The following is a 24,857-nucleotide window of genomic DNA, read 5'->3' as shown; positions in this document are numbered from 1 at the left end:
ACGGATGGGTGATGCTTTCACAGAAACGCTTTGGTGGGGCACTTCATGCCAGGGCCATTTTTTTTTTCTTTTTTTCTTTTTTTTTAACGCGGGCGTCCGGATTCTCGCTCGAGAGGCCCTCGCTGTGTCTCTCCCTTGGAAATCCATCAGACGGCCTGCTGACCATCGGTTGACTGTCGCGCCGTGGGATCCGGTGTCTGTCTTGCTGAATACGTGAGCTCCCTTTGCGTCTTAGCTCAGCGAAGGTCGCGTTCACACGGCTCACAAATGGACACCGTTACGGTATTGAAACCGTGCTCTTGTCTTTTCATATTTTACGGAATAAATTAAAATTAAAATTTAAAACTGAACAAACAAACACTGCAGGCGAAAAGATACACTCCAGAAACGTTCGTCTCACCCTGAAGGTGTATTCTGTACTATAAACACAACGTCCGTTGTCATTTAATCTCTGAAAAGACAAATCGTTTATTCATTCTGCTGATGCTTTTCTCCAAAGTGACTTACAACGATTTACCCATTGATGCAGCTGGGTGTGGAACTTGCACTGCATTAGGTGGTGGGGTTGAAACCTGGGACCTGCAAGACTAGAGCTGGCAGCTTTAACCACCGTGGCACCTGTTGCTCCCTCTCGGTGACATCCATCCTAGCAGTGATCCCCTTAGGGCAATAGGTCACATGCTCTTATACGACACTTGGTCAGCAAACTTCCTAATATCCCTTAAACCTAAATTTAAAAACACAAACATTTATTATTACTAACACAGGCAATAAAATCCCATTTAACGTTTCACAAATGTTACGTTCGTTCCCTCCTAGAGCCTCTAAAAAACATAAAGAACGCATGAAACTACGTTCATATACAGGTCGTCGTCGACTTATGAACACCTGGACATTCAACAGTCGTCCTGTAAACCTTCTTATATTATTTTCAAGATCCGACATTTGATCGTAAAATCTAACGACGGCATTGCACCTACTGTACGTTGACATCGACTGTTAAGATTTGGCTCTCCATTAATCTGGGTGTCCAGCAGTGACTGCTTTTATTCACAAATCTTTTCATTTAATTCCTTTCAAGTTACTCTTAATTTAAATGGCTTGCATGCGAAAAAGTGTACAGAATCACACTTTACAGTATCAATTTCAGTATTTAAAAAATTAACTGCGCTTCGTAATTACTGTACTCATTACACTTTTCTCCAAAAAAAATCTTACAATAATTTACCTATTTATACAGCTGGGTAATTTTACTACAGCAATTCTAGGGTAAATACCTTGCTTAAGGGTATTAAAGCAGCAGGTAAGATCTGAACCACCAACCTTTGAGGACAGAGGCAGCATCTCTAACCCCCATGCCCCACCCCCTTTTTATGGTTTTGTTACTCTATATCAGTGTTATTTTAATAGGGGTAATAGTGTAGAAATATGACAAAACCCCATTTTACAACATAGCATTGATGGGTGTCAATTGTTTATATATCCCAATAGTTTGTATAAAACAGTAAAAGGAGGTTTCTGTCTAAAAAGTCAACGTAAGACATTGTGAGCCGAGGGGCACCTGGATTGTGGTCATTCTCCTCCCTCCCAAGAAGCAGTCATGGACTCGGCAGACCCCCCTGGGCCAGTGATGCTTCATGGGAGGGGTGCAGAGCCTGGCGTTTCCACTCGGCAGGGAGGCGCTACAGCTGCAGGGCATTAATATTCATCTTCCTGGCTCATCGTAGGTCCACTGTACATGTCTAAATCATGTCCCCCAACTCCAGACGACGCAAGATCCCTGGGAACAGGACTGGGTGACCTGTTAGCTCTTACCAGATGACTTCTAAACTCATAACAGTTCCTCAAATGACATACCCTTCGTTTTTACCTTGCCGTACAGAGAGAGGTGACCAGCAGTGCCTCTAGGGTGCTCGATCGAGTAAGGTTATAGCTGTCGTCTCCAAGGTCCCGGGTTCGAATCCTTGTTTGCTCCTGCTCTACCTCCATCGATCAGTAAAAATTAGCCACCTGCATAAATGGGTAAATCACTGTATGTACCTTAGTGTGTAAACCTCACATTTTAAGTTGCTTTGGAGAAAAGTTTTGGTTTATTAATATAATAATAATAATAATAACTGTCACGCCCTCTTCAGCGCAACAAGGAGCACCTGCGGCACGTCAAGTAGCGACCGCATAAAAGGACACGCCGGAGCACACTCATGCGTGGAACCTCGTTCAGCCTAGTTCATTGCGAGCGTGCCTCCCGAGTTCTTACCTCTCCTGTTCCTCCTATCCGAGCCCTGTCTCCCCGTTGCCTTCCCCTTTCCTCTCCGAGCCTCACGATTTCCACGAACCCTTGCTCGTCTCACGGATTACGGCTTTTGGATTGTCCTTCTGGTAACGTTTGTAAATCGGCTACTATCGGATTGTCTTGCCACCGCGGTTTTTGGATTCCTCTCTTTAACCCTGACGCTCCGCACTTGGGTCCGACGGCTTCCTTCCGTAGTGACATCATGACAATAATAATAATAAGAAGAAGAATGAATTTTGTCACGGGTTTACAATTTGGCATCTCCGTTATCAAGGCTTCGCAGCGAATGGCTCGAAGTGCAGAGGAATAGACACGTGCTCTGTTTTCATAGCACACTTGTATCGAAGCCACCCCCCCCCCCACACACACCTTGCTTTCAGGTCTTAGGGGTTTTCAGTCTGAGCCAACACATCGACACCTCGAGCAACTGAGCACAGCGGAAAGTTTTTCTTCAGCCGGAGGTGTCTTTCTCGAGAGGCGATATACATTATTAAATTCGATGTGAAGAACAAAAAGAAAAAGGAAAGACAAAAAACACAAGGTGTTCTCGTGTCCCGCAAAAAGCTCAGGGAGATCGGCTCCCCGGAGGTTTGGACATGCGGCGGGTGGGGCAGTGCCGGGTGCATGGCGGTACCTCCTACGGGTACTGTCCGAGACCCCTTCTGCCAAAGTGGAGGTGCTCAGAGATTCTGCCAGACTCCTCTTTACCCCTGCAAACAAATCGAGCCCCATCAGATTCAGGCCGGCAGGTGGCATAGCAGTTAGGGGCCTCGCATTGCAAGCAAAGAGCCCAGGTTTAAATCGTGTTCCTCGATCAAGGTACCTACCCTGAAATGGTGTAGTAAAACCCATCCAGGTGTACAGATAGTTTAAGAACTGTATAGCAGAGTGTGCAATTAAGCCGCCTTGGCGTGAGAGAAATGCACGCATAATATAAAGTTAAGATATTTGTCATGAATATGAACAAAGTGAAGTCTCACTCTGAATGTCATGTCTGAAAAAACAAACATGCAACCATCTGGATAAGATTCTTTTTCCAATTTTTTTTTCACATTTATGAGAATAAGAATAGAAAACGCCAAAATATTTACACTCTAAAATACACAGCATCTCCAGATTGTTGCAGAATAAAATGTCTGGCACAGAAAGGACAATTTGTGAATTATTAGCATGATGATGATTATTATTATGATTATATGTTTTATTAATTAATGCCATTCTTTCTTTATGAGAGCAGAAGACTCTTAATTTCCCATAAAGACTGACTGAGAACCGGAGGCTCTGCCAGCTGACGTAGGTGGGAATGATTAAGGGATAACAAACCAGTTCCAGCGGGTAATTTAGACATCGCGGGGGTGGGAAGGGCGATGTGGTGGTGGTGGGGTGAGGGGGGGGGGGTTGAGAACTGTCAATCGGAGGCTTTGAGACTTCTCCCTGTTCCTGGCTGGCGGCACTCGCACGAAGGCGCGGTGGTCAGGACTCGCGGTCCAACAGGAAAAACCTGATCCCAGCTTCACCCGCACGTTCCCGGGATGCCTGAACCCGCTGCTCTTTGTGTGGCTCCAACTCCTGTGCGACTCCTTCTCCTTTGTTCTCGGCACGGCTCCCCGCCGCTCTCGCCGAGGGATTCGCCTTCTGCAAAGGCGTGTTACGCACCGCGATGGAATTAAAGAAGGGGTGAGACAGTAACGCGCGCTCCGTCTTTGCTGCTCCGCAGCAGCTCCGCATAGCAGAAGGTAATGAAGTCCGGGCGTTTCGTACACAAGGACACCCTGCTGTCATTTCCTGTACCTTGGTGTCTGCCAAACTTCTGACATCTTCACCGTGAAGGGCCTTAAATCACAATAGACAGCTGCATATGGGTAGCTAATAATAATAATAATAATAATAATAATAATAGTAGTAGGAGTATGGTGATTCTTCCAGAGTGCTGATGCTCGCATTCAGTTTGGACTCAAGACTTAGCAACTGCTGGGGTGTTGTTTCGATATTCGCACTTTGACTTCTCACATGCGCGTTTGGAGAAAAGCGCGAACTAAATGAATAAATGTAAATGTACAAGTTCACGGTCAACTTATTGTTTCGCAGCTGCGTGCGACCGCCGGCGTGTTTTTTCGAGCTGCGATACAATCGCAGTCGGCTGGTGTCTTGGGGGGGCAGGATGGGGGGAGGTGACGTCTGGAACCGGCAGGGGCCGAGCACCTCTGTCCCGCACGTGGCGTCACGGAAAAGCCATCCCGGCGGCGGCTGAAATCTGGGCTAGCCGAGGCGTCCCGTTGCCAGGAGACAGCTTGTCACTGGAGATCCCCCCCCCCGGCGTAACTGGAGCCCCTCCAGGGCGATTGCGCAATCCATCAGCGTCTAGGCCATGTCCGCTGCCGTGTGGAGAGCCAAGTCTCCTCTGAGGGTGCCATATGGACCAGAATTCGCATTAGTCATCATAACCGGACTCCCGCTGCGGTGACAATTAGGAAATAGGGTGGGACAGCAGGTGGCATAAACACCCAAACAGGTGTCACGGTGCCAAAAGGTAGCCTCCGCAACCCTGGAATGGTGTTCGGCTAAATAATACGGAAAACGGTTGATCGTTGTTCCGAAATTGATCCAGAGTTTTTCCAGTAGAGCCGAAAAAGCAACAAATGGCAAATACTCACTTCTGTTCAGTATATTTATGTAGCCCTCTTCCCAACAAGGCTGCCTCTGAGTCCTTGCAATAAGATGAAGGGCTGAAAGTATGGAGGTGAACACAGTTAAAGGGAGTGTGGGAAGTTTCCAGAAAGCGCTCAAGAAGCTAAGTTTCAGGAATAACCTGAGTGTCACACTTCCTGCTGAATAACATCACTATGACCGCAGGCACCAAAGGGCTCCTCAATAAAGATTATTTTCAAGGTGTATAAAGCCAAATTATGAAGTTAAATCTTTATAGCAATCCATTTATTCTCCGAAGAGAAACCAGGAGCATATTTTACATTTAGTGGACACTATTCTCCAAAGCAACTTACACTGTTAAGCTGCCTACCCATACGTACAGCTGGGTAATTTCACTAGAGTGATTTAGGGTAAGTACCATGCTCAAGGGCACTACAGCCAGAGGTGGGAATCAAACCTTCAACCTTTGAGTGTAAAGGCAGCAGCACCAACCACTATTCTACCAACTGCCTGGAGATGTTGTTTCAAAGCCTGTTGCTTACAGCGCTGGAGGAAATGCAGCCTTCCAGGAAAACCCGTTCCTCCAGACCTCATTTGGCAACATGCACGCATTGGACTAGAGTGTTTTGTGAAATGAAAGGGCCTCGCGCTGGCGTGAATACATCGTGTGTATGGATCCGGACCCCGGGGACTGCAGTTGCGTGCATTATCCCCTGGCTACAGGGGTTTCCACCATCCCACGTTCCATTCTCTGGAGTGTGAAGACCAGCGTCCGCTTGTGTGAATAGGGGACGGGCAAATAGCCTGTTGGAGGAGTTTGATCATTTTGCGAGACAGAACACACTGAACACGCAGGGGAGATCAGTGGTTTCTGGGGACCCGTGTTTAGACTGTCTGTGACAGTTACCCACCATGCAATGTAATAACATCACCTGTTGTGCTGCACTGAAGCTTAGAAATTGTCTTTTCATTTCCATTGGGGGTATTTAATGTTATGTAAGATATGACTAGGTTTGTTTACTAACCTACATACAGTAATTTATGTATTTATACAGCTGGGAAACCCATGCAGGGTAAGAACCTTGATCAAGGGTAATACACCAGGAGCTGGGATTCAAACCCAGACTGCAAAGTCACTCTGAGTTTGTGTCATGTGGCTCAAATAATTTTGTCAGTAATTTTTAGATGTTTTGGTTACAATTTGACAAGTAAAGGTTGTCGTTCCAGTTGGTGGAAACTGAGCTTTCATCGTAGCGCGTTGCCCATTTACTGCACCGTAAACTGTAACGCTGAATGGAAGCCATTGTCTTCGCTGGCCTTGTCCTTGGTGGGGGTTGGTTGGAGAGACGAGTGTGGGGGGGGGGGAGACTTTTGTGTGTGGCACATCTTTTGGGACAGCAGGGGTCAGACTCTGGGGATAAAAACTCACTGTCAAGGCAAGAGCAACTGGGAAATTTAAGCATCTGGGAAGGGCTCATCCTCAACTTCTTCTCCCACAGGGGCAAACACTACACAACAATTAGACTCATGGATAACATGGGATCATTTTACACACTAGGAAGCTGAAAATGAAGTGCTGAATAAACTAATGTATTCCTGAAAAGAGGCTGAATATCAAAAAAATCAGATAATGAAGTAACTGATTTCATCATTTATTATGCTGATAAATTCCATTTTATCCCAAGCCCATTCTAAGTTCTAAATGATGTCTAATATTATAAGGAAAAAGTTTGTGAGCTCATTAGAATATAATGAATAACAATAAAATGATAATGAATGAATGATAAAAAAAAAAAATGACATCATAAAGTAAACTTAATGTGATTGTGTGTGTGGACTGGCTATGTCACATTTAAATAAATTAATCATTAGAAAATTTAAAGCATAATTATGCAGAAAAAATAAAGAGGATGCAAACACGCAAGTACACAAGTGAGACCGTAGAATGCCAGAACCAACTGAGAGTGTCGGTGCAATGTTCCCAGGGTGCAATCCATCTCATTCTCTAGCACAGATGCCTGGTGCCGCTTTAAAATATGGTCTCAGCTTATTGCGCTGGACTGAATGTCATCGGCATGGACCGGATGTTACAGGCTGGATAAATGAAAATCCGGACCAGTAAATGATGAGTGGTATTAATAACTGCAGGCCAGATAAGTGAAAAACTGACATCAGGAGACTGAAAAATGGGGGATAAGTTCATTTTGTTTTCGTCTGCCAGAAAGTCTTGATGTATCTGAATATAGGTGCATGAGGTACAGCAACAACAAAGGAACTGGATCTGAATCCGTTTTCAGGGCTCAGTCTTTTGGGAAAGTACTCAACCTAAATGGACCTAAAATTTGAGGAGCTTTGAATGGAAGAACCTTCTAAATCAGTAATGTAGGGTAGCCGGATTGTTTCTGAGAAATGTTTGCTCTAAGATGTGGTCCCCACATCTCTCTCAACTTCTGTCTCTGCCACCCTTCTCCTAGGCAACGGCGATTGTTCTCCCAGAAAGGAAAATCCAAGGACGGGGGCGGACATGTCGCCCGACACACCCAACGGACAGCACCCACACGTCCCCAGCTCTCCCACCTGTAAGTTCTCAATCCGCCCGTATGGACTTGTCCCAAGGGGATTCATAAGGTCTAGGAAAGGACATTTAGCTCCATCGGATGAAGCAAAACAAGAAGAGTGTCACTGCTGAGGATCGGGGGTTTCACCCACAAGTCTTATCATCTCCTTTACTCCTTCAGAAAAATGGTATACGGTATACGTTGTAGTTCTTTCCCCCAAGGGGTTATAAATTCCACACACATGTAGCTTAGTTCAAGCTTGTAAGACTGTAATTTCTACGTTTCAATATGAGTTTTGGAAATTTTGCTTAAGATAGACAGTGTTGGGGTCTGAGGAGATAAGGTGTGTAGTGAAGAGCAGGTGGTCATTTTGTGCTCGGTACACTGAGGTCCAGAGTACAATTATTGAAATCATGAGGAACTGTATGAATGTTTGGGTTGGAAGCTCTCAAAGTGCAGTTGAGAGTCCCCCATCCCCGGAGTCTGTTTCGCGTGGGCATCTGCACCCTGTGGCCATCGCACCATCTGATCTGCCACCTCTCCGTGTCATCGTGAAGTGGCATGGTCCGAAAAAGGGAACCACCTCCTGTCTTATCTGCCCCCCACGTCTGAGGGATCGGAGCAAGTTCCCTGACCATGCAAGCAGATGTTTTCACAGATAGCTTGCATGGTGATTCTTCAGAACCGCACCTATAGCCAGTATTGCAAAACAGCCGTAACGTTCTGCAGGAGGAGAAACGAAATCCACCGAAGTCTTCACATTCATTCTAACAAAGTTCTTCGGTAATTTTCAAACGACCATTTGATGAGCAGAAACCTTGAGAGAAAGTTGACCACCTCGTCACCTCAACCAGGAGAAGCGTTTTCTAGCCAGAGTCCATTGAGGGTCGTGCGAGGTCCACACCGCAGCCATACTGTTTGCAAAGCAAGAACCGTCGTGTTTTCTCTTTGGTATTTTTCAAATATGCTTTTCATTTTCAGCATTTTTAGCAAAGCTGCAATTGCAGTTATAACTGCTGCTTTTGGGACTTATTGGTTGCAGGGTTTGAGTCTGACCTCTTGCTGTAGTACCCTTCAGCACAGTATTTACCCTAAGATGACACAGTGAAAAAGTTATCCATTTGCATAGAAAGTAGAAAACTAAACGTTTTTCTTGGAACGTCAACTAAACGAAAAAAACGTGCATTTGTGGGGAAATTAAAAAAATTCTGTCAAACGCTTTTTAAGAACACATAAAAACGAGCCTTCGATCCAAGGCTTCATTAAGTCACTTTTGGTGTTCGAAGGGTGTTTAGGTAGTTAAGATGCTCATGCATAGCAAAGGAAGACGCTATGATGAGCTGCCACTATTACTTGTCTATAGTTTGCATTGAGAACTTAGCGTTTTAGGGAATTGTGTTGGTAAGCGCCTGCGTTATTAATAGCCCTGTCCTACATTTCGAGGTACGAAGTGGTGCGGTGTTTAGATACGGAAACGTATCGCACATCCATGTAGGGCAGCGATTCCACAGCACGTTCTGGGTCATTTCACTACCGGTGGTGTCACGCTGTTGGACGGTTGGACAAGGTGTCCATATCGTCCTTTATTGTTATGATAATGATCTAAACACCAATGCGGTGTGTACGTGTGTGTGTGTGTGTGTGTTGCTCAGATGAATATGTGCCATCTAAATACGGCGGTTGTTTACTCGCCAAGTGGTTTCACAGGTGGAAACAGAACGCATGGGTTTGTTTTATTGGGGTCGACAAAGACTTTCCACTTTATCGTAGCCGTAAGCGTTGTTGTCTCGATTGCGTAAGTTTCAAACTTTAAAGCTTGCGTAACTTTAGAAAAGCTACCTTCAAGGAAACCCCTTGCAGAAGCTGTAGATCGCATGGGGGCTGAGAGGCTGCAGGGCAGGGCACTTTCCATTCGGGCTTCTGCTGAAAGGAAGGGTGGAACCAGATGCCCTGACATGGTGTTCATGTGTGGTACTTTACGCCGTACACAGTGTGGCTTCGTGTGCGTTGTTCAGGACATAATACGATCACCATCTGGCACACTGGCCCGTACCTACCCGGAGGAAGCTCTGCTGGACGAGACGAAGAGCGGTATAGCGGGGTATAAATAACGCACTGTCTGCCATTACGTAAAAAGAGGCAAATGTGTCCCTGTTTTATCCATCCGTCCATCCATCCATCCATCCATCCATCCATACGTTTATTGACTTGCTTACTTCTTCGTTTACTCATTACCATTCAATTCACACACATTCAAAGAAAATGGTATCATTAGCACTTTCAGCACAGTCGTTGTCATGGTCATCGTCAATATTTCCATCACCATCCTTCACCACAGATCTTTATTATTATATTTGTGTTAAATGCCTGGTGGGATTTATGGGTAGAAATGAAAATGTAGGCGCTCTGTAAATCATTGTTGTTTTTTTTTTTTTTTTTTTTCTGATTTGTAGGTGTATGTATTTCACTTGTTCAAAGAGCGTGATGTATTGTGATATTTACATTCAAAGAGTTCCCCTACTTTTTTTCCAGTTTCTAGTCCTCAGGCCCCTAGGGGTCCCTGGTGCGAGTGACTAAGGGAGAACAGAGTAACGCATGGTGCAATGCTCAGTGGGATTTGTGTGAAACTGTGAGCAACGCTGCCGGAAACGAAACACGAAAAAGCTCGTTTTATTTGTGAAAATGAAATAATCCTTATTTTTTTGTAAATCCCCTCCCCCCAAGTAAACATGTGGAGCAAAGAATGAAATCGTGAAATATGACTGGATTTCCCCTTGACTGTTATCATATTACTGAGACTTGTACCCTAAGCGCAGTTTAATGGATGTTGGTTCAGCACGATGGAACAGCACAAGGGATATATTGACAGGCCCCGATTCTTAGCAAGGCAGATAATAAATAATATTGTATTAACATGCATGTTATGGTAACTTTTTATTGTACATTGGTTATACTAGAAAATCTGTTTTAGGGGGTTAGGGTTGCTTTTAGTCATGTACATGCTATAATTCAGGTAAAAATTAAAGGTCTACTAGAACAGGTATTCTTCAGTACTGTGGTAATGCTGTAATATTTCATCCTTAGGGAGAATGTAGTAAACTGCCCTATGTAATTACACTGTAGATGTCACAACCCCAAAGGGCATCATCTCTGATGTCCGCCAGATGCGTTGCATCGATGCACGTTCACTGACCTGTTTCCTGAGCTCTGTTCCGGTCCTGGGCTCTTGTTTTTGTGTATTCGCTTTGCGCACGTAAGCTCATTTACACTTTTCTCCAAAGCACCTTGTAGTGTTAATCTGCCTACAATTACTTACTCGTTTGTACAGCTGGGTAATTTTTACTAGAGCAGTTTAAGGTGAGTTCCTTGTTCAATAGTACAACGGGCAGAGGTAAGAGTCAAACCCATGACCCATAGGTCTGAAAGCAGCAGCTCTAACCACTCTGCTACCAGCTGTCGGGTTTCACGTACTCTCAGAACACTTTGCGTGTCTCTTGTTCTCTGCTCATTGTCACCATTGCACTTTATTTCCTAGTTTGCACTGTGCACTTGTATGTACGCTCTGCTGTTGAGATCATTACGCACTTGGTCCATGTTTGCACGTTACAGTAAAACATGTCCATGTCCACTTCACACCCGGATGTGGGCGGGGAGGGGGGGGGAAAGAAAATGAGAAAAATCTATTTCATTACCATTATATGAAACAAAATGCCCTTTATGGAAAAATATAATTAAAAATAATCTTTATGTGATACTTCGCAGGGTGTAGAGAGGCGTGAAGGAGTGTCTGGAAAGTGGCGTTGACACTCAGCTCACCCGTAAACGAGAGCTGTTCAGGCGAGCAGGCAGATGTGCGTTGAGCTGCGTGTCACAGCGCCATGCAGAGCTGCATGATGGGATGCTCTCGGAGCCGCCTCATCGCTGACCCACAAGCTATTTCTAGATCCGCCAGGCCCCCGTTGCCACAAACCCCGCGCTTTTACCAGCATGCAGATAACAGCTATGTGCTGAGAAGCATCCACATGCGTGCTGTCCTTTAGTCATATGTAATAAGTGCTATGCGGCAGAACGCAACTTCATAATTCATAATCCCAGGCTGTAGTACTTATTATTCTTGAGATATTCCCCTGTGAATGGTGAAGACTTTTAAAGTTAGTAAATTAACTGAAGGAAACTCACACACACACACATTTTCAGAACCGCTTGTCCCATACCACTTGTCCAGTGCAGGGTCCTGGTGGTCCAGAGCCTATCCTGGAAACATAGGGTGCAAGGCAGGGCACACCATGGATGGGATGCCAGTCCACTGCAAGACAGTCACACACAAATACACACTAAGGGCAATCCAGAGACACCATAAAATGCATTCACATTACTTCAGCTGACACACACTTTCGGAACCACTTGTCCCACGGGAAACCGGAGCCTACCTGGCAACACAGGGCGTAAGGCCAGAGAGGGAGGGGACACACCCCAGACAGGACACCAATCCATTGCAAGGCACCCCAAGCGGGACTCGAACCCCAAACCCACTGAAGAGCAGGACCCGGTCCAACCCACTGCGCCACCACACCCCCCTAATTTAGCTGATACTTAGAAGTTAATTACAGTGTTTTATTCACCTTTTATACAGCTAGGCACTTTTAACTGAGTAAATTACATTTACATTTACATTCGAATTTATTTATTTGGCAGATGCTTTTCTGCAAAGCGACGCACAGCTCAGAGAAATGAAATGTGTGCATTAGATTAGCAGAAAGAGAGACACAGTTGCAGACGTGTGATTCTTAAGTAAGATTCCAAGTCACCTTGGTGGATAAGGTGTGTGGGCTGGTAATGCTACATAGTATCCATTGTAAGTCGCTTTGGAGAAAAGCATCTGCTAAATAAGTAAATGTACATGTAAGTACAGTTAGTATCTTTCCACCATAATTCAGGATAAATATATTGTGTAAGGGAGCCACAAAAGGTGATGAGATTAAGACCTGAGCATAAGGTGTGAGAAAACCAGAGCACCCAGGGGAGAACATGCAATTCCACCCAGAGTGAACTTCAAACCCGCATCCATTTTTTAATTTTTTTTTATTTTAAACAAGTTCATTTTAATCTTGTTCTCCAGACAGGTTTTCTCAGAAGCATTAAAAAGGGTAGAATATATCATTTCTACAATACACTAAAATTTTGCAGAATGAGGGGACAGGTTGACGGTGGTGCCCCTTGACCGTTACTAAGAGCACCATCCCACCCTCACTTTATAAACAGGGAATCGGTCTATTTGGAAAGAGGTCGAAGTAGAGCGACTCTCCCACGTGGCCAGAAGCGTCAGCGCAGGGATTCGGTCCCGCATCGGGACGGCGAGTCCCACGTTCCTGTTGAGGGAGGATCACGTGGAACAGGCCCGTCTGAGAGGCTGCGCGGAGACCGGGGCCCGTCAGCCGGTCGGGTGGGTTTTCGGGACGGAGGCCCGGAATGTAGGGAGCTCGGCGTGACGGCGGAGGAGGAGGACTGACCGCGTGACTACTGGAATCATCCACCTCCTCATTCCTGAGCCGGCAGACGGCTTCCACGCCCCTGTCCGCGCGAACCCTGCTGCAGAGGTACAGGCAGGATGGGAAACGTGGTATTTCGGCTCTCAAACTCAAACTCTCGAAACCTTTTCCAAGGAAAGAAACCTGAACAGGTGTTTTTACAGAGCATTAGAGGGGATTTTGTTGTCTCCATGAAGCATACTCATGGGAACATTTATTTATATACAGTATCTGACACTTTTCTAAGAAGCAGCTTGCACTGACTTACCTATTTATAGAGCTGGGTAATTTTTACTGTACTAATTCAGGGTAAGTACCTTGATGAAGGGTATTGCAGCAGGAGGTGAAATGTAAACCCGGCTCCTTTGAATGCAAGGCAGCTGCTCTAAGCACTACTGTGCCACCCGAGTGAATGAATGAATGAATGAATGAATGAATGTTATTAAACCCAGAGGGAAATTCTACTCAGCAGCATGCAGAATACAGAATTCATACACACACGTGACATATGTACACATTGTACATCCATGAAGTGGGAAAAAGAAGCAGCCACTAGATAAATGTTAATGACTAAATACATGAGCAAGCACATTTACACACAAGGGTGGGGAGGGCGAAGGGAGGTGGCGCGAGGTGCGGTGAGATAAAACGAGAGCGCGGTGAATTGTGCGCATCGTGACGCATCTCTGGCACCCCGGAGATCAGGGATCGTCACCGTTTGCATCTTTTCATGCTCAATCTCCAAATGCTCCGCTCCCATCTTTGAAGCACCAACAAGCCGTTGTCCTCGCACCGTGGGCCACTGACTCAGACATAGTGAAACTGCACACCCCCTTCCACCCCAAACCCCACACGTCTCACTCAGCCGTCCAGTTCTTACTCAGCTCAGACAGGACCTTGAGGACCGGTGGGTGTCCACGTCGCGATCCACGTTCCACGGTCAGTCAAGTAGAAACCCGGGTTGGCGGAGGGTGGGCTGCGAGAGCTGTAGGTGTGTCCTGCCACTCCTTCTGCCGGATGAGAACAAGATGAGCCTGTTTTCTAGACTAAACCTCCCAACTTCTTTTGCAGCTCGAATTCCTTGGAATATTTTTCTCTCTTTTTTCTTGGACACGCCTCTTATCCAATCTCTTTACATTTATTTGTTTAGCAAATGCTTTTCTCGGAAGCAATGTGCAACTCAGGGTTAAAAAAAAAAATCATAGACAACAGATGAGGAGCTTTAGACATAGATACTACATTATCAGCCTGGACAACTTGTGTGTCTGATATCACCATGTTGCTGGTTCACATCCCTCCAGTAACTTCGAAGGAAGTGACATTTAAATATCAAACACATAGATCATCATAGCAGATGGCGTTGGACTCGTTCATGGAGCTATCAGGAGAGAAGTGGCTCTGAAGGAGATGGGATGGAGGCCCTTCTTAAATGGGGCTGGAGGGATTCAGCTGCTCTGAGGGACAGAGGGAGCTGCAGAGTTTCGATTTTGGGGACCGCTCGTGGGCGGGACCACCAAGCGGTTGCACGTGGAGGAGCAAAAACAGCCTTGCCTGTGCGTAGGAGTGATCCAGCACACAGTGTTCCCACAGTGCTGGTCAGGATGCTCGATTATGTAGCTAAAGACTAAGTGCCAGCGAGCTTAAATCGGTTATGGTTCACCGCAGCGGTTTTCTGGAGCACGGCCTGCGCTCTGCTTGCAAACATCCATCTGTAGAAATAAGTTTCACTATTAATATTGCATAGCTGCTGTCCTGAATGCCTCCTGCGTTAGACCGTCTGGAAAGAAAATGAATAATTGAACGCAGTTTTGCCTTCATCTCACATGCGGCCCACAGCAACAGAAACTCAGATGTGGGTCACTTGCCTCCAGAACGTGGTTTTCTGGCACGGCGGGGTACAGTCTGAGTGATGTTCATCGTTCAGCCGCGTAAAGTGAGCGTCTGGCCTTCCACAGCACGCAGCATCAAGCAGGAGGAAGGTGCAGAAGACCAGACAGAGAAGAAGACACCAGAGCTGGAGGAGACGGGTCAAAGCGGCGAGGAAGGGTCCGGATTGGAAGAGCCGATGATTGACAGCCCCAATAACCTACCGGATGGAGGCCCGGTGGCAGATGGCCCGAGCGACACGGGGATCCGATTGTCCAACGGTAAGTGATTCCCGGTTGGGTGCGCTGTGCTGGAAGTGTAACCGCACGTATTTACAGCGTTTTACCCGTTGGCTGGCAGCTGTTCAATTTTTTTGCGTATTTCGGTCATTGACGTTATTTGTACAAACAACTTTGTTTTAAACGAATTCAGTGAATTCCAGTGAATTTAGTGCCTTTTGGGGCCAGCATATGGTATATTGGTTCAAGATTCCACGTACCGTCTTGGATGTTGCTGGTTCGAATCCCACCACTTGCCGTAGTACTTTTGATTGATGTACTTACTGTAAGTTGCTTCAGTAAAAATTGTCCAGCTGTACAATAAATGGAGGTGTTTAGGAGAGTAAACTCTTCACCATAGCTCAATTTGTGAGAAACTCCATACTGATAAATATGGATTCACTAGAACGAAAGGGGAAAGAAAACAGCAGACGTGAATTCGCATTTCTAATTGTCTTAAATCAGAGTTTTGTAACGCCCTCTTTCTGGGTGTGGACAGGGTGCCGTGTTTGCAGAAGGCACTGATTGAGCCCTTGGATTCAGCGTGTAAGGAAATATCCCTGGAATCTTCCGGAACCTGTTCCTTACCCAAAACTGGCGTTGCCGCCTCGGCTCGCGCTCGACAGCACGCGAGGGTCACGTTTCGCTTCTCCCAACGGCAGGAGTACGAACGCCGCCCGCACGAATTCGCCCAGGCTGCGATCGGAGGGGTGGGAGTACCACCCGGCCGACCGATAGGAAGGGAATCCAGCCTCTCCCAAATATTCAGACTTGTCCCACGATTTAAATCAACGTCAAAAATTAGCAGACACACAATTTACTGCTGTTGATAATGTAGCGTGATTAAACGTCTCCAACCAGTTCTCTGTAGCTCGTATTAAATTTCCGTCTTCGCTTTGTCGCCCCATATTTTTCTAGCATTGCAGTTAATAATAAGCATGATAAGCACATGAAGTCCTCTGATCCTTCAGGATTTCTCAAAGGAAATTAATTTCTCCTTTGGCTTTTGCGACAGTAGCTTTGTAACTTCTGGATGTAAGTGTTTGATATAATGAAATAATTTTTAAAAATAACGAATTACTAGTAGTAATAAATATTGCTTCGGACTGAAGAGAATGAACCTTCTCAGTTATTCCGTTTATTAGAAATGTGATTCTAAGCATGATCTTCTTCACCCACCCCCTCACCTCGCAGCCTGCAGCACATGAAAATCATGTCATACACGTATTAATGGCTTGTCACATTTTTATCAGATGCAACAATGTTCTTATTAACCATTATTTAGCTAATGATGTGGCATTTCTATACTAAACTACTTAAAGTGATTTGTCCATTTAAACAGCTGAGTGATTTTTGGTGGAGAATTCAAGGGTACTAGAACAGGAGCAAGATTCAAACCCGGGCCTTTGACTGAAAGGCAACAGCGCTAACCACCATACCACCTGCGGTGTTACTAATAGGACTTTTTCTTGCCGAGCAGGTGATTTTATCTAAAGCAGTTTGTTCTCAAGAGTCAGTGCTGACCCTTGGTGACCACAGAGCGCTTCCGGAAGGTTCTCTGTCCGTGTTGAAAAGGATGTGTCTACTGTCACAGTGAGGGAGTCAATCCATCTGTTTGCTGCCCATCCTCTTAGTCCTCTTCCATGAAAGCTGTTAAATTTCTACTTTGTTTGTACCCCTACAGCTGTATAATAATGTACATGAATACATACATATATTACACATTAAATATGACACGTATTAATATAGCTTCAGATGAGCAGTGTCACTCAAAGGTACAACAGCAGCGCCTCCGTTTTGTGAAATTGCATGTAAATGCAGATACGTTGATTAGAAGGAAATCGCACGTTTTACACTTTGTGCCGTGTCCCCCCCCCCCAGGCGAGAGGCCCTTCCAGTGCAGTCAGTGCGGAGTGTCCTTCACGCAGAAGGGCAACCTGCTGCGCCACATCAAGCTCCACACGGGCGAGAAGCCTTTCAAGTGTCCCTTCTGCAGCTACGCCTGCCGGCGCCGGGATGCGCTCACGGGCCACCTGCGCACACACTCCGGTGAGTCCGGCTCTTTTTAGCGCACCCCCCCCCCACCCGCCCCGGCCCAATGCTCGCAATCGCAGCCTCGAGCGGAGAAACCGCACGCGTGTCGAAGATGGTCGCAACTGGCCGGGGCGGGGCATCCGGGGTCTGGGAGCGGCGCCGTTGCTAACCCGCTTCGGAGTCATCGTTCAGCACTCTCTCCGGCATATGGGTCGGGCGGTAAGAGGGGCTTCCTCGCCGCCCGGTTCTGCAGAAGCGTACGCCCGCCTTGAGTCTCTTCTTGGAAGCGCACGTGAGAGAGCGACATTTAAATGCCACGCTCAGCGACTGGCGATCAGCCCCCCCACAAACAGGTCGACCGCGCTCTCCCTCTCCCTCCCTCTCTCTCTCTTTCTCTCGCTCTCTCCGTTGACCTTTATTTTGCCTCGTGCTTCCTGCTTCAGCGAGCTCATCTGCAGCCCCCGTTTGCTTCTTCGACATCTCACGGGTTAAATCATGGTAAAATAGGCACCGATTCAGGTATGGCGTTTAGCCTGAAGCTCGGGTCCAGATTTCTCTCGATGAGCCCTTCGAGATCACAGTCACCCCGCACGGGCGCTTTTCTCTTCCCCGCCGTCTCCAAAACGGCTTGGTCTATTCGAACCCGCACAGCAAGGTACAGGAACAGCTTTTACCCCGCTGCTGTAAGAGTATACAACACTAACCAACGCGCCACCCTTAGTAACTAGAGTCGGACTGCTCCATCCAAGCACATTGGTAAATTCCATTGTCACTTTAAGCATTCTCATTCTCTCGTTCTGAGCTCTCTGGCTGTCAGCTGGTATTACTGTTACTACTGTTCCTATTATTTATTGCTGCTATTGCTGTTGCTCTGCTCACTGTCATTGTCACGGTTTTGTTTGTGCAGTATTTCTATTGCCTCTGTCCTTGTCCATGGTCTGTAGAGAAGCATTCGGGAAGAATTCCACGATACATGTACACGGTACTGTATCGATGACCAGAAACTTGAAACTTGAACTCGAACCTCACGTGCTCAATTTACGCCCCGCATAAGGCCACCTCTACGACCGCCAAACGGCCCCTACGGGCAGCCGGGGCACATCTGTGAGAGCTGCACCTGTTGCCAGGCCTTCACCTGGCCTCCCAGGACGTGCGGGACTTCAGGCGAGGTGGTCCAAGCTTCCGGTTCGGAGCGCGGTGCCGGTTCTCGGGCCTCCGCGTGCCGAGTTGGAAGGCCGACGGAGGTGGCAAGGCGATGCGGCGCAGACGCACACACACACACACACACACACACACACACACACACACACACACACACACACACACACACACACCAGCGCCAGATGTGGAGCTTAGACAAACGGCTAGTGGTGGAAAGGGTCGAAGCGAGAGGTTTCGCTCTTGCGGCTCTCGGCTCCACCTGTTTCTCACAGGTCAGTTGTGAAATTCCGCTGTCGCGAAAAGGTACGGAGTGCGCGCGTGAGTACGGCGCAGTCGCCCGGCGATGCCGGTGGGTTAAGGTGTGTGCGGCTTCGCCTGAGCTGCCCAAAGTCACAACACTCCTTTTAATCGGCCGCTTTCGTGTGCGTTTGTTTCCAGTTATTGTCTGTGGCTCAGTTGTACATATTTATCTGTCTGACACAATGTATTCCGCAGGCAAGAAGTTCTAAAATTGACTCTCTGTAATATTTTTTGGAAGAATATACTAACAAAATAGTAGATTTCCATTTCCATTTACATTTATTCACGTAGCAGACGCTGTTCTCCAAAGCGACTTCCAATGAACTCTGTGCAGTGTTACTAGCCCACACACCTTATTCACCCTGGTGACTTACACTGCTAGATACACTGCTTACAATGGGTCACTTATCCATACATTGGTGAAACACACTCTCTGTATGTCACTCAAATTAGATAATATAATACGTTTTTATTTTATCTTTTTGATTTTTCGGACGACCGGGTAAATAAAGAGAATATTTTACGTTCCCCTGTTTATTTATTGTAAGGGGGGGGGCGTGGTGGCGAAGTGGCGAAGTGGGTTGCACCTGCTCCTGTTCTCCAGTGGGTCTGGGGTTTGAATCCCGCTTGGGGTGCCTTGTGATGGACTGGCCCCCCGTCCTGGGTGTGTCCCCTCCCCTTCCAGCCTTACGCCCTGTGTAGCCGGGTTAGGCTCTGGCTCCCTGCGACCCTGTATGGGACAAGCGGTTCAGACAGTGTGTGTGTGTGTGTGTGTGTGTGTGTGTGTGTGTGTGTTTATTAAGTACTTAATGTACATTTTGGGTGATGCATCTGGGAAGACCTTAAATAATTACGCTGATGTTCAATTGACATTTATCAGTTACGTGTGTGTGTGTGTGTGTCTGTGAGCACGTAGACGCATGAGGTCGCAGCCTCCTGCCTCTGTTGGAAGTGGGCGTGGGCGTGGTCAGTGGCTCAGATGGCAGTTTGCAGGTGCACGGACTGTGATCAATGAACCCAGACAGTTTGTTCCATCCGCGTGGCGCGTTTCACACACCAGAGCGTGGCTGCGCCATCGCCTACCCGGTCTTACACACCGAAGTGCAGCGCCATTGTGCTCACAGAGCCATCCAGGCACAATGTCACACTAAAAGTGGAGGTTTCGCTTCGCCCACTCATCACGGCGAGTGAAACTGCCAAGACTGAAACTGTTTTTCTTCACGGCTTCTTGCTCTCTGTCAGGTCCTCCAGCACTCCACGGGCTGTGAATCACAACACACACACACACACACACACACACACACAGTCACTTAGGACAAGGCTAAACTGTACACCTCGGGGTGATAATAACAATTAATATACGCTCTCCTCTAAAACAGAATTTTCAAAATATGAATATTTTCCAGGTACTTATTCTTCTTAAGCCTTATTTTTTTTTTTCTCTTTCCTAACATCGGTGTTTGTTGCAGGGAAAATGTGACTTGCATTAACATGCTCAGCCAGGAGTCAGCAATACAGCACGTTCATCCGGAACAGAAGTATGGGACCACCTTAATTCAAGTCATCTTTGCAGTGTTTACAGCTTGCGACTGCTTTTTCCTAATTTTGATCTAAATATTGACCATCAGTACTAAGATGAGGAACGTTACGCATTTGTCGGATAAATTGGTCAACAGTTTGCACCGGAGATTGTCAAGACAATATTTGTCTACTTTGTCATTTTAAACTACTTTCAATTTTAATTTTAAAAATATTCCCACTTACACAGTTCTTTGTATTTATTATAGCTATATCTGATACTTTTACAGAACTAGTAGTAAACCAAGGGATTTATTGCTTCTGACTTAGTAATATAAATGATTTTGGTTTTATGAACAAACTTATTTCTGCACAAACATCTTGTGCCAGTTCTCTTTGTAAGCTGAGCAGTCAGTGTAAATGCTTATGTGTCCATACATGGATATCGGGATCGACTCTGTGAAATAAGGGACTATCAATGTGGTAATACGGAGTAGGGCCACACGTTACTGCGAGAGTACCTTCAGTCCTTCTTGGACAGCTTTCATTGACATACTGGACTGTGAGCGTTGGACTTTGGCCTGTTCTTCAGGATGGAAAGCCTCCGCTTCTTAGACGGGTGTTGCACATCTTAAAAAAAAACAACCCTTGAGCTCTGGAAGCTCCTAGAAGTCTAGTCTAGTGAAGTCTAGATCAGGTGGATGGAAGGTATTTGACATTCTCCTTATGCTCATGGAGTCACCCTTAATCAATACAGTAGTGCATATGTGGGTGTAGTAGCGCTTGTGGCTGTTGTTATGGATGAGTATAGTATGGAAGCTCGTCACGGAGGTGCTGACTAATTTTTTGATCATTTTAAGGCCATTGTTTTGTGGTTTTTTTTATCAGTCGATTGTGCCGCACCCACTTTTCAGTAGCAAACGTAAGAGAACACTCAATGCATGATGGGTTTCAGAAACCGAACCCTCTCGGTTCTTAGTTTTGGCTCCGGTGTGGTGGAATGTGCTTCTTCTGTCCCTCGTAGCTGCTGAATCCCAGCATCCAGGAAGATTCTTGAAACCGTTACTCTCTTGATCTCCTGACAGCTTCGTAAATGCAACCACCTGGCATAAACATCTTCGTATTTGCTATTCTAGTGTCACTTCTGTAGCGATGTGTGTCATGAAAATGATGGTATCAAAGAACAAAAACAAGATGTGCTTTGATAGTCGTGTGTCCGTGTCTAAAGTTCTGTTTTTCTCTTTCTTATTTTAGTGAGTTATATATTATATATACTATATATACATGTATGTGTATCACTGTATTTAAATTATTATTTTTCTATAATTGTGAAGACACTTTTCTCAAAAGCAACTTGCAACGTTCACATACCTACAACTATTTACCCAGTTATACAGTTGGGTCATTTTCACCAGACCATTATTAAATAATTACTGGGAAATATCAGAGAGCAAAATTCTGCCTTTGGACTGAACACTGTAATAATAATAAAGCGCATGATGTTCAGAGACCTTAACTGTGAGCAGTTTTATAGTGTCACTTACAGTGGGGTCATAGGGTCACCCAAACTGAAAACCATTTCACATTTACTCAATCTATAAATATTACTTTAGTTTTCAACTAGTCATCTGTGCAGACATAAAAAAAAAAAAAATCTGTCATCTCACAAAATACAGTAATAGCAAGAGCGACAACTATTTTCGCTCTGTTCTCATGACAGTATAAATCATTTGATTAATTGGCTCATGCTGCCAGCCTTTCCAGGGTGGGCCTAAAGGCATCGTGACCCGTCACACCTCTAACCGTCTCGGAGGTGGGCCCGGTGAAAACTGCCAGCGCAATCCAACTCGGCTGACCACAGTGACGCATTCCCTCGCTTTCCCCTATGCAGGACCTCGGCGACGGTTTGGTGTTTCTCAGCAGAGTGCGTGTAGAAGCGTGTTGCCCGGCGCTGCGTTTTTCCAGTCTTCCACCCAATCCTTTAGTCTCAGTTCGAATCCTCTGTAACACTTCAGCGACGTCCCACATCCCACCTCACCCCCACCCCTTCCTTTTTGAACCCCCACTGGAAAGCAAGGCGCACTTTCACTCGAGCTTCCCCAAGACTGCCCTTGGTGCCGATCGGCCCTCGGTGAAATTGAAAGAGTGAATCACCGGAAAACAGGGAGGGGGCGCCGTGGTGCAACATGACCCAGCCACCACTTCTTCTCAGGGTATTAATGACTTTTTTTTTCCCCAGACAGCTCTCACGATCGTCTTCGTCAGCGGGTTGGCCTGACCTGCCACTATTACAGTAGTAGTAGTGAACACCTCTCGAATGATCGGGCTTCTTTTGTGAGTAAGACTAAGTGATGGAGAGCACCGCCCACCTCCTCTCGGTTTGGTTGGTTTTGCCGACAAACGCCCACTGCTCTGGTTTCCGTGGCCCTTTTTGTCTCCAGCACTAATTCATAACTCTTCCTCTCCCTCTTTCTAACGTTGGCGAGTGACGTCGTGCGGCGAGAGCTGCTGATACCGTTCGACTCGGCCCGAGGTCATCAAAACTGCAGTTTTAATGGATCCGTTGCACGCTTCGCCGTTGCATTTAGGTTTTGATTTAGTTTTTTCAGTTTTTTTCTCCTTCAATTTTCACAGTGGGTAAACCACATAAGTGCAATTACTGTGGGCGGAGCTACAAGCAGCGCGCCTCATTGGAGGAGCACAAGGAGCGTTGCCATAACTACCTGCAGAGCATCGGAATGGACCCCGCCTCCAACATGGGAGCCCACCAAGGTAAGGAGGCCAGGGGATTACAAGAACAGTGAAGAAAAAGTGTTTTCATAGTTACTTTCAGAGTCTATTCCACCTCAGCTGTTTAAAGTGCAGAATGCAAGCTGCTTAACTTTCAAATTAAAAAAGATCCACCCGCGATTTCAGTCCTGCTCAACTTTTAATGATGTCATCGTTTAATTTAATGGTTTAATTGCGTTAATGAATGCCATTTAACCTTGAGGATAATTGTGGAGCTTTATTTTTTTATTTTTAGTCCTGCTTGGAATTACGAAGAACAATCCAGATTTTTAGCTAGATTGAAAATGTGATGGATGGCGAGGCTGGTGGAGGGTGATATTGACAGCAATGCGTTTCGGTGGAGAGATTGTCTGTGGTCTTCTGCACGTGGACGGACAATGTGTCACTCAATGTAAAACACTTCTCTGTGCCGTGTCCCTCAGAGGCTCTTTCGGCAACCCCAGCTGACATTAAAAATGAGTCAAAGCCTGGGCTGGACTCCCATGTCGTAGCACCATTCGACAGGCCACCGGTGATCGAGAGACTGCAGGGCAACGTGGCCAAGAGGAAGAGCACCATGCCACAGAAGTTTGTGGGTGAGTGTTTGTGTCACCTGTGCCACCTTTGTTCCTCGGATGCCACTCTGTAAGCGTGTGTGTGTGTGTGTGTGTGTGCGCACGCAGCTTCCTTTTTCATTCACTTGCTGATGTGATCGCTTTTTAACGTGAACCTCATAATTTCCTATGGATGCCATAAAATGTGGAACAAGTGTGAAGTCAGCTTATATAAATCTATACAACTGGCAGTGCGTTACTAACACAGTCCAGTGGCAAGAAAAAAACCGCGTGGGTTTGCAGCGATATGCAATATGAAATACTGTGGGGTTTGAAGATTCATCTGCTTTATTGACAGTAAATTCCAAGACAGGTGTGTTTTTAGCCCTGTGGCTGTTTTTCCTGCGTGTGTGATTTTCTGTTTGCTTGTTTTGGTCGATAGGAAGAGTTCAGGCTCTCTCTCAGAGCGCAGTCACACATCCTTCATCTCAGCCCCAAAGACATGGTCACGTCAGTCCCTCCGTGTTTTTAGAGAAAGGTGCAAAACAAGGGATACGTCCTCAGAGTAAATATTTTCGTATAAAGAGTTGAGTTTCTTTTGCAGCTTATCTTGCAGTATCTGCTCCCGGTTCGAGACTGATTTTTGCAGCACTGCGCTGTTTCATCATTTAAATTTGAAGTTATTCTTGTATATACGAAAAAAATATTTGCAAAGATGAAAATGCAAAAATTTGTCTTAGTGTTTCGTCGCTTACTTATATTGAAACAGTTCTGAAGGCAGTCGGTATACATTTTTTCAGCGTAAAAATAACATATCGGTCTCTTGATCCCAGATCCCGGTAGGTTTCTGTGTCTTTTTTTTTTCCAAAAAAGTGTAACAGAAAAAACAAATTCTTTTTTAACTGTCAAGGTTACATTTCTTATGAGAAAAAAGAAATTACAAAATGAGTTTGATTGCTAATTTTTCAATAAATTCATATTTATGTCAGCATCAGTACATGTTAAAAATGCATTATTATTATTATTACTATTATTATTAGTAGTAGTAGTAGTACTAGATTCCACAATATATATTCCAAGTTAGGCAATAATAAATATAAATACCATTTTCTTTTTAAAACTAATTTTAATGCATTTTACCGCTGTAACATTAAATATATATTAAACGCTGACTTCAAGGGTAATTTAATAAAACAAGTCTTTCTTGTTACATATTACCCAGCAGAAATGTTGTTGCATATTACCTCTGTGCAGAAATTAAAAAAAAACAGCATTTTTCATTTTTATGAAAATAAAGCTCTTTGAACTTTAACTTTCCTCATGTGATTATGGATCACTTGATAAGATCA

At 45.7% G+C, this 24,857-nt stretch overlaps 1 protein-coding gene across 3 annotated transcripts in view; it reads left to right on the top strand.

Annotated features, from left to right (window-relative positions):
* LOC108928923 (zinc finger protein Helios-like) overlaps positions 1-24,857 on the top strand; it is a 39,875-nt gene that overhangs the window by 8,088 nt on the left and 6,930 nt on the right. For all 3 annotated transcript variants that reach the window (XM_029257958.1, XM_029257957.1, XM_029257956.1), the window contains 5 exons: positions 7,417-7,521; positions 14,984-15,175; positions 17,054-17,221; positions 22,820-22,957; positions 23,398-23,550. In XM_029257958.1, coding sequence (XP_029113791.1) covers positions 7,417-7,521; positions 14,984-15,175; positions 17,054-17,221; positions 22,820-22,957; positions 23,398-23,550 — 756 coding nt within the window. The remainder of the gene's footprint in view (positions 1-7,416; positions 7,522-14,983; positions 15,176-17,053; positions 17,222-22,819; positions 22,958-23,397; positions 23,551-24,857) is intronic.

This window comes from Scleropages formosus, chromosome 14 (genome assembly GCF_900964775.1).
Source record: "Scleropages formosus chromosome 14, fSclFor1.1, whole genome shotgun sequence".
NCBI lineage: Eukaryota > Metazoa > Chordata > Actinopteri > Osteoglossiformes > Osteoglossidae > Scleropages > Scleropages formosus.
Note: the sequence above shows the minus strand (reverse complement) of the source record. Positions and strands in the feature narration are given on the sequence as shown.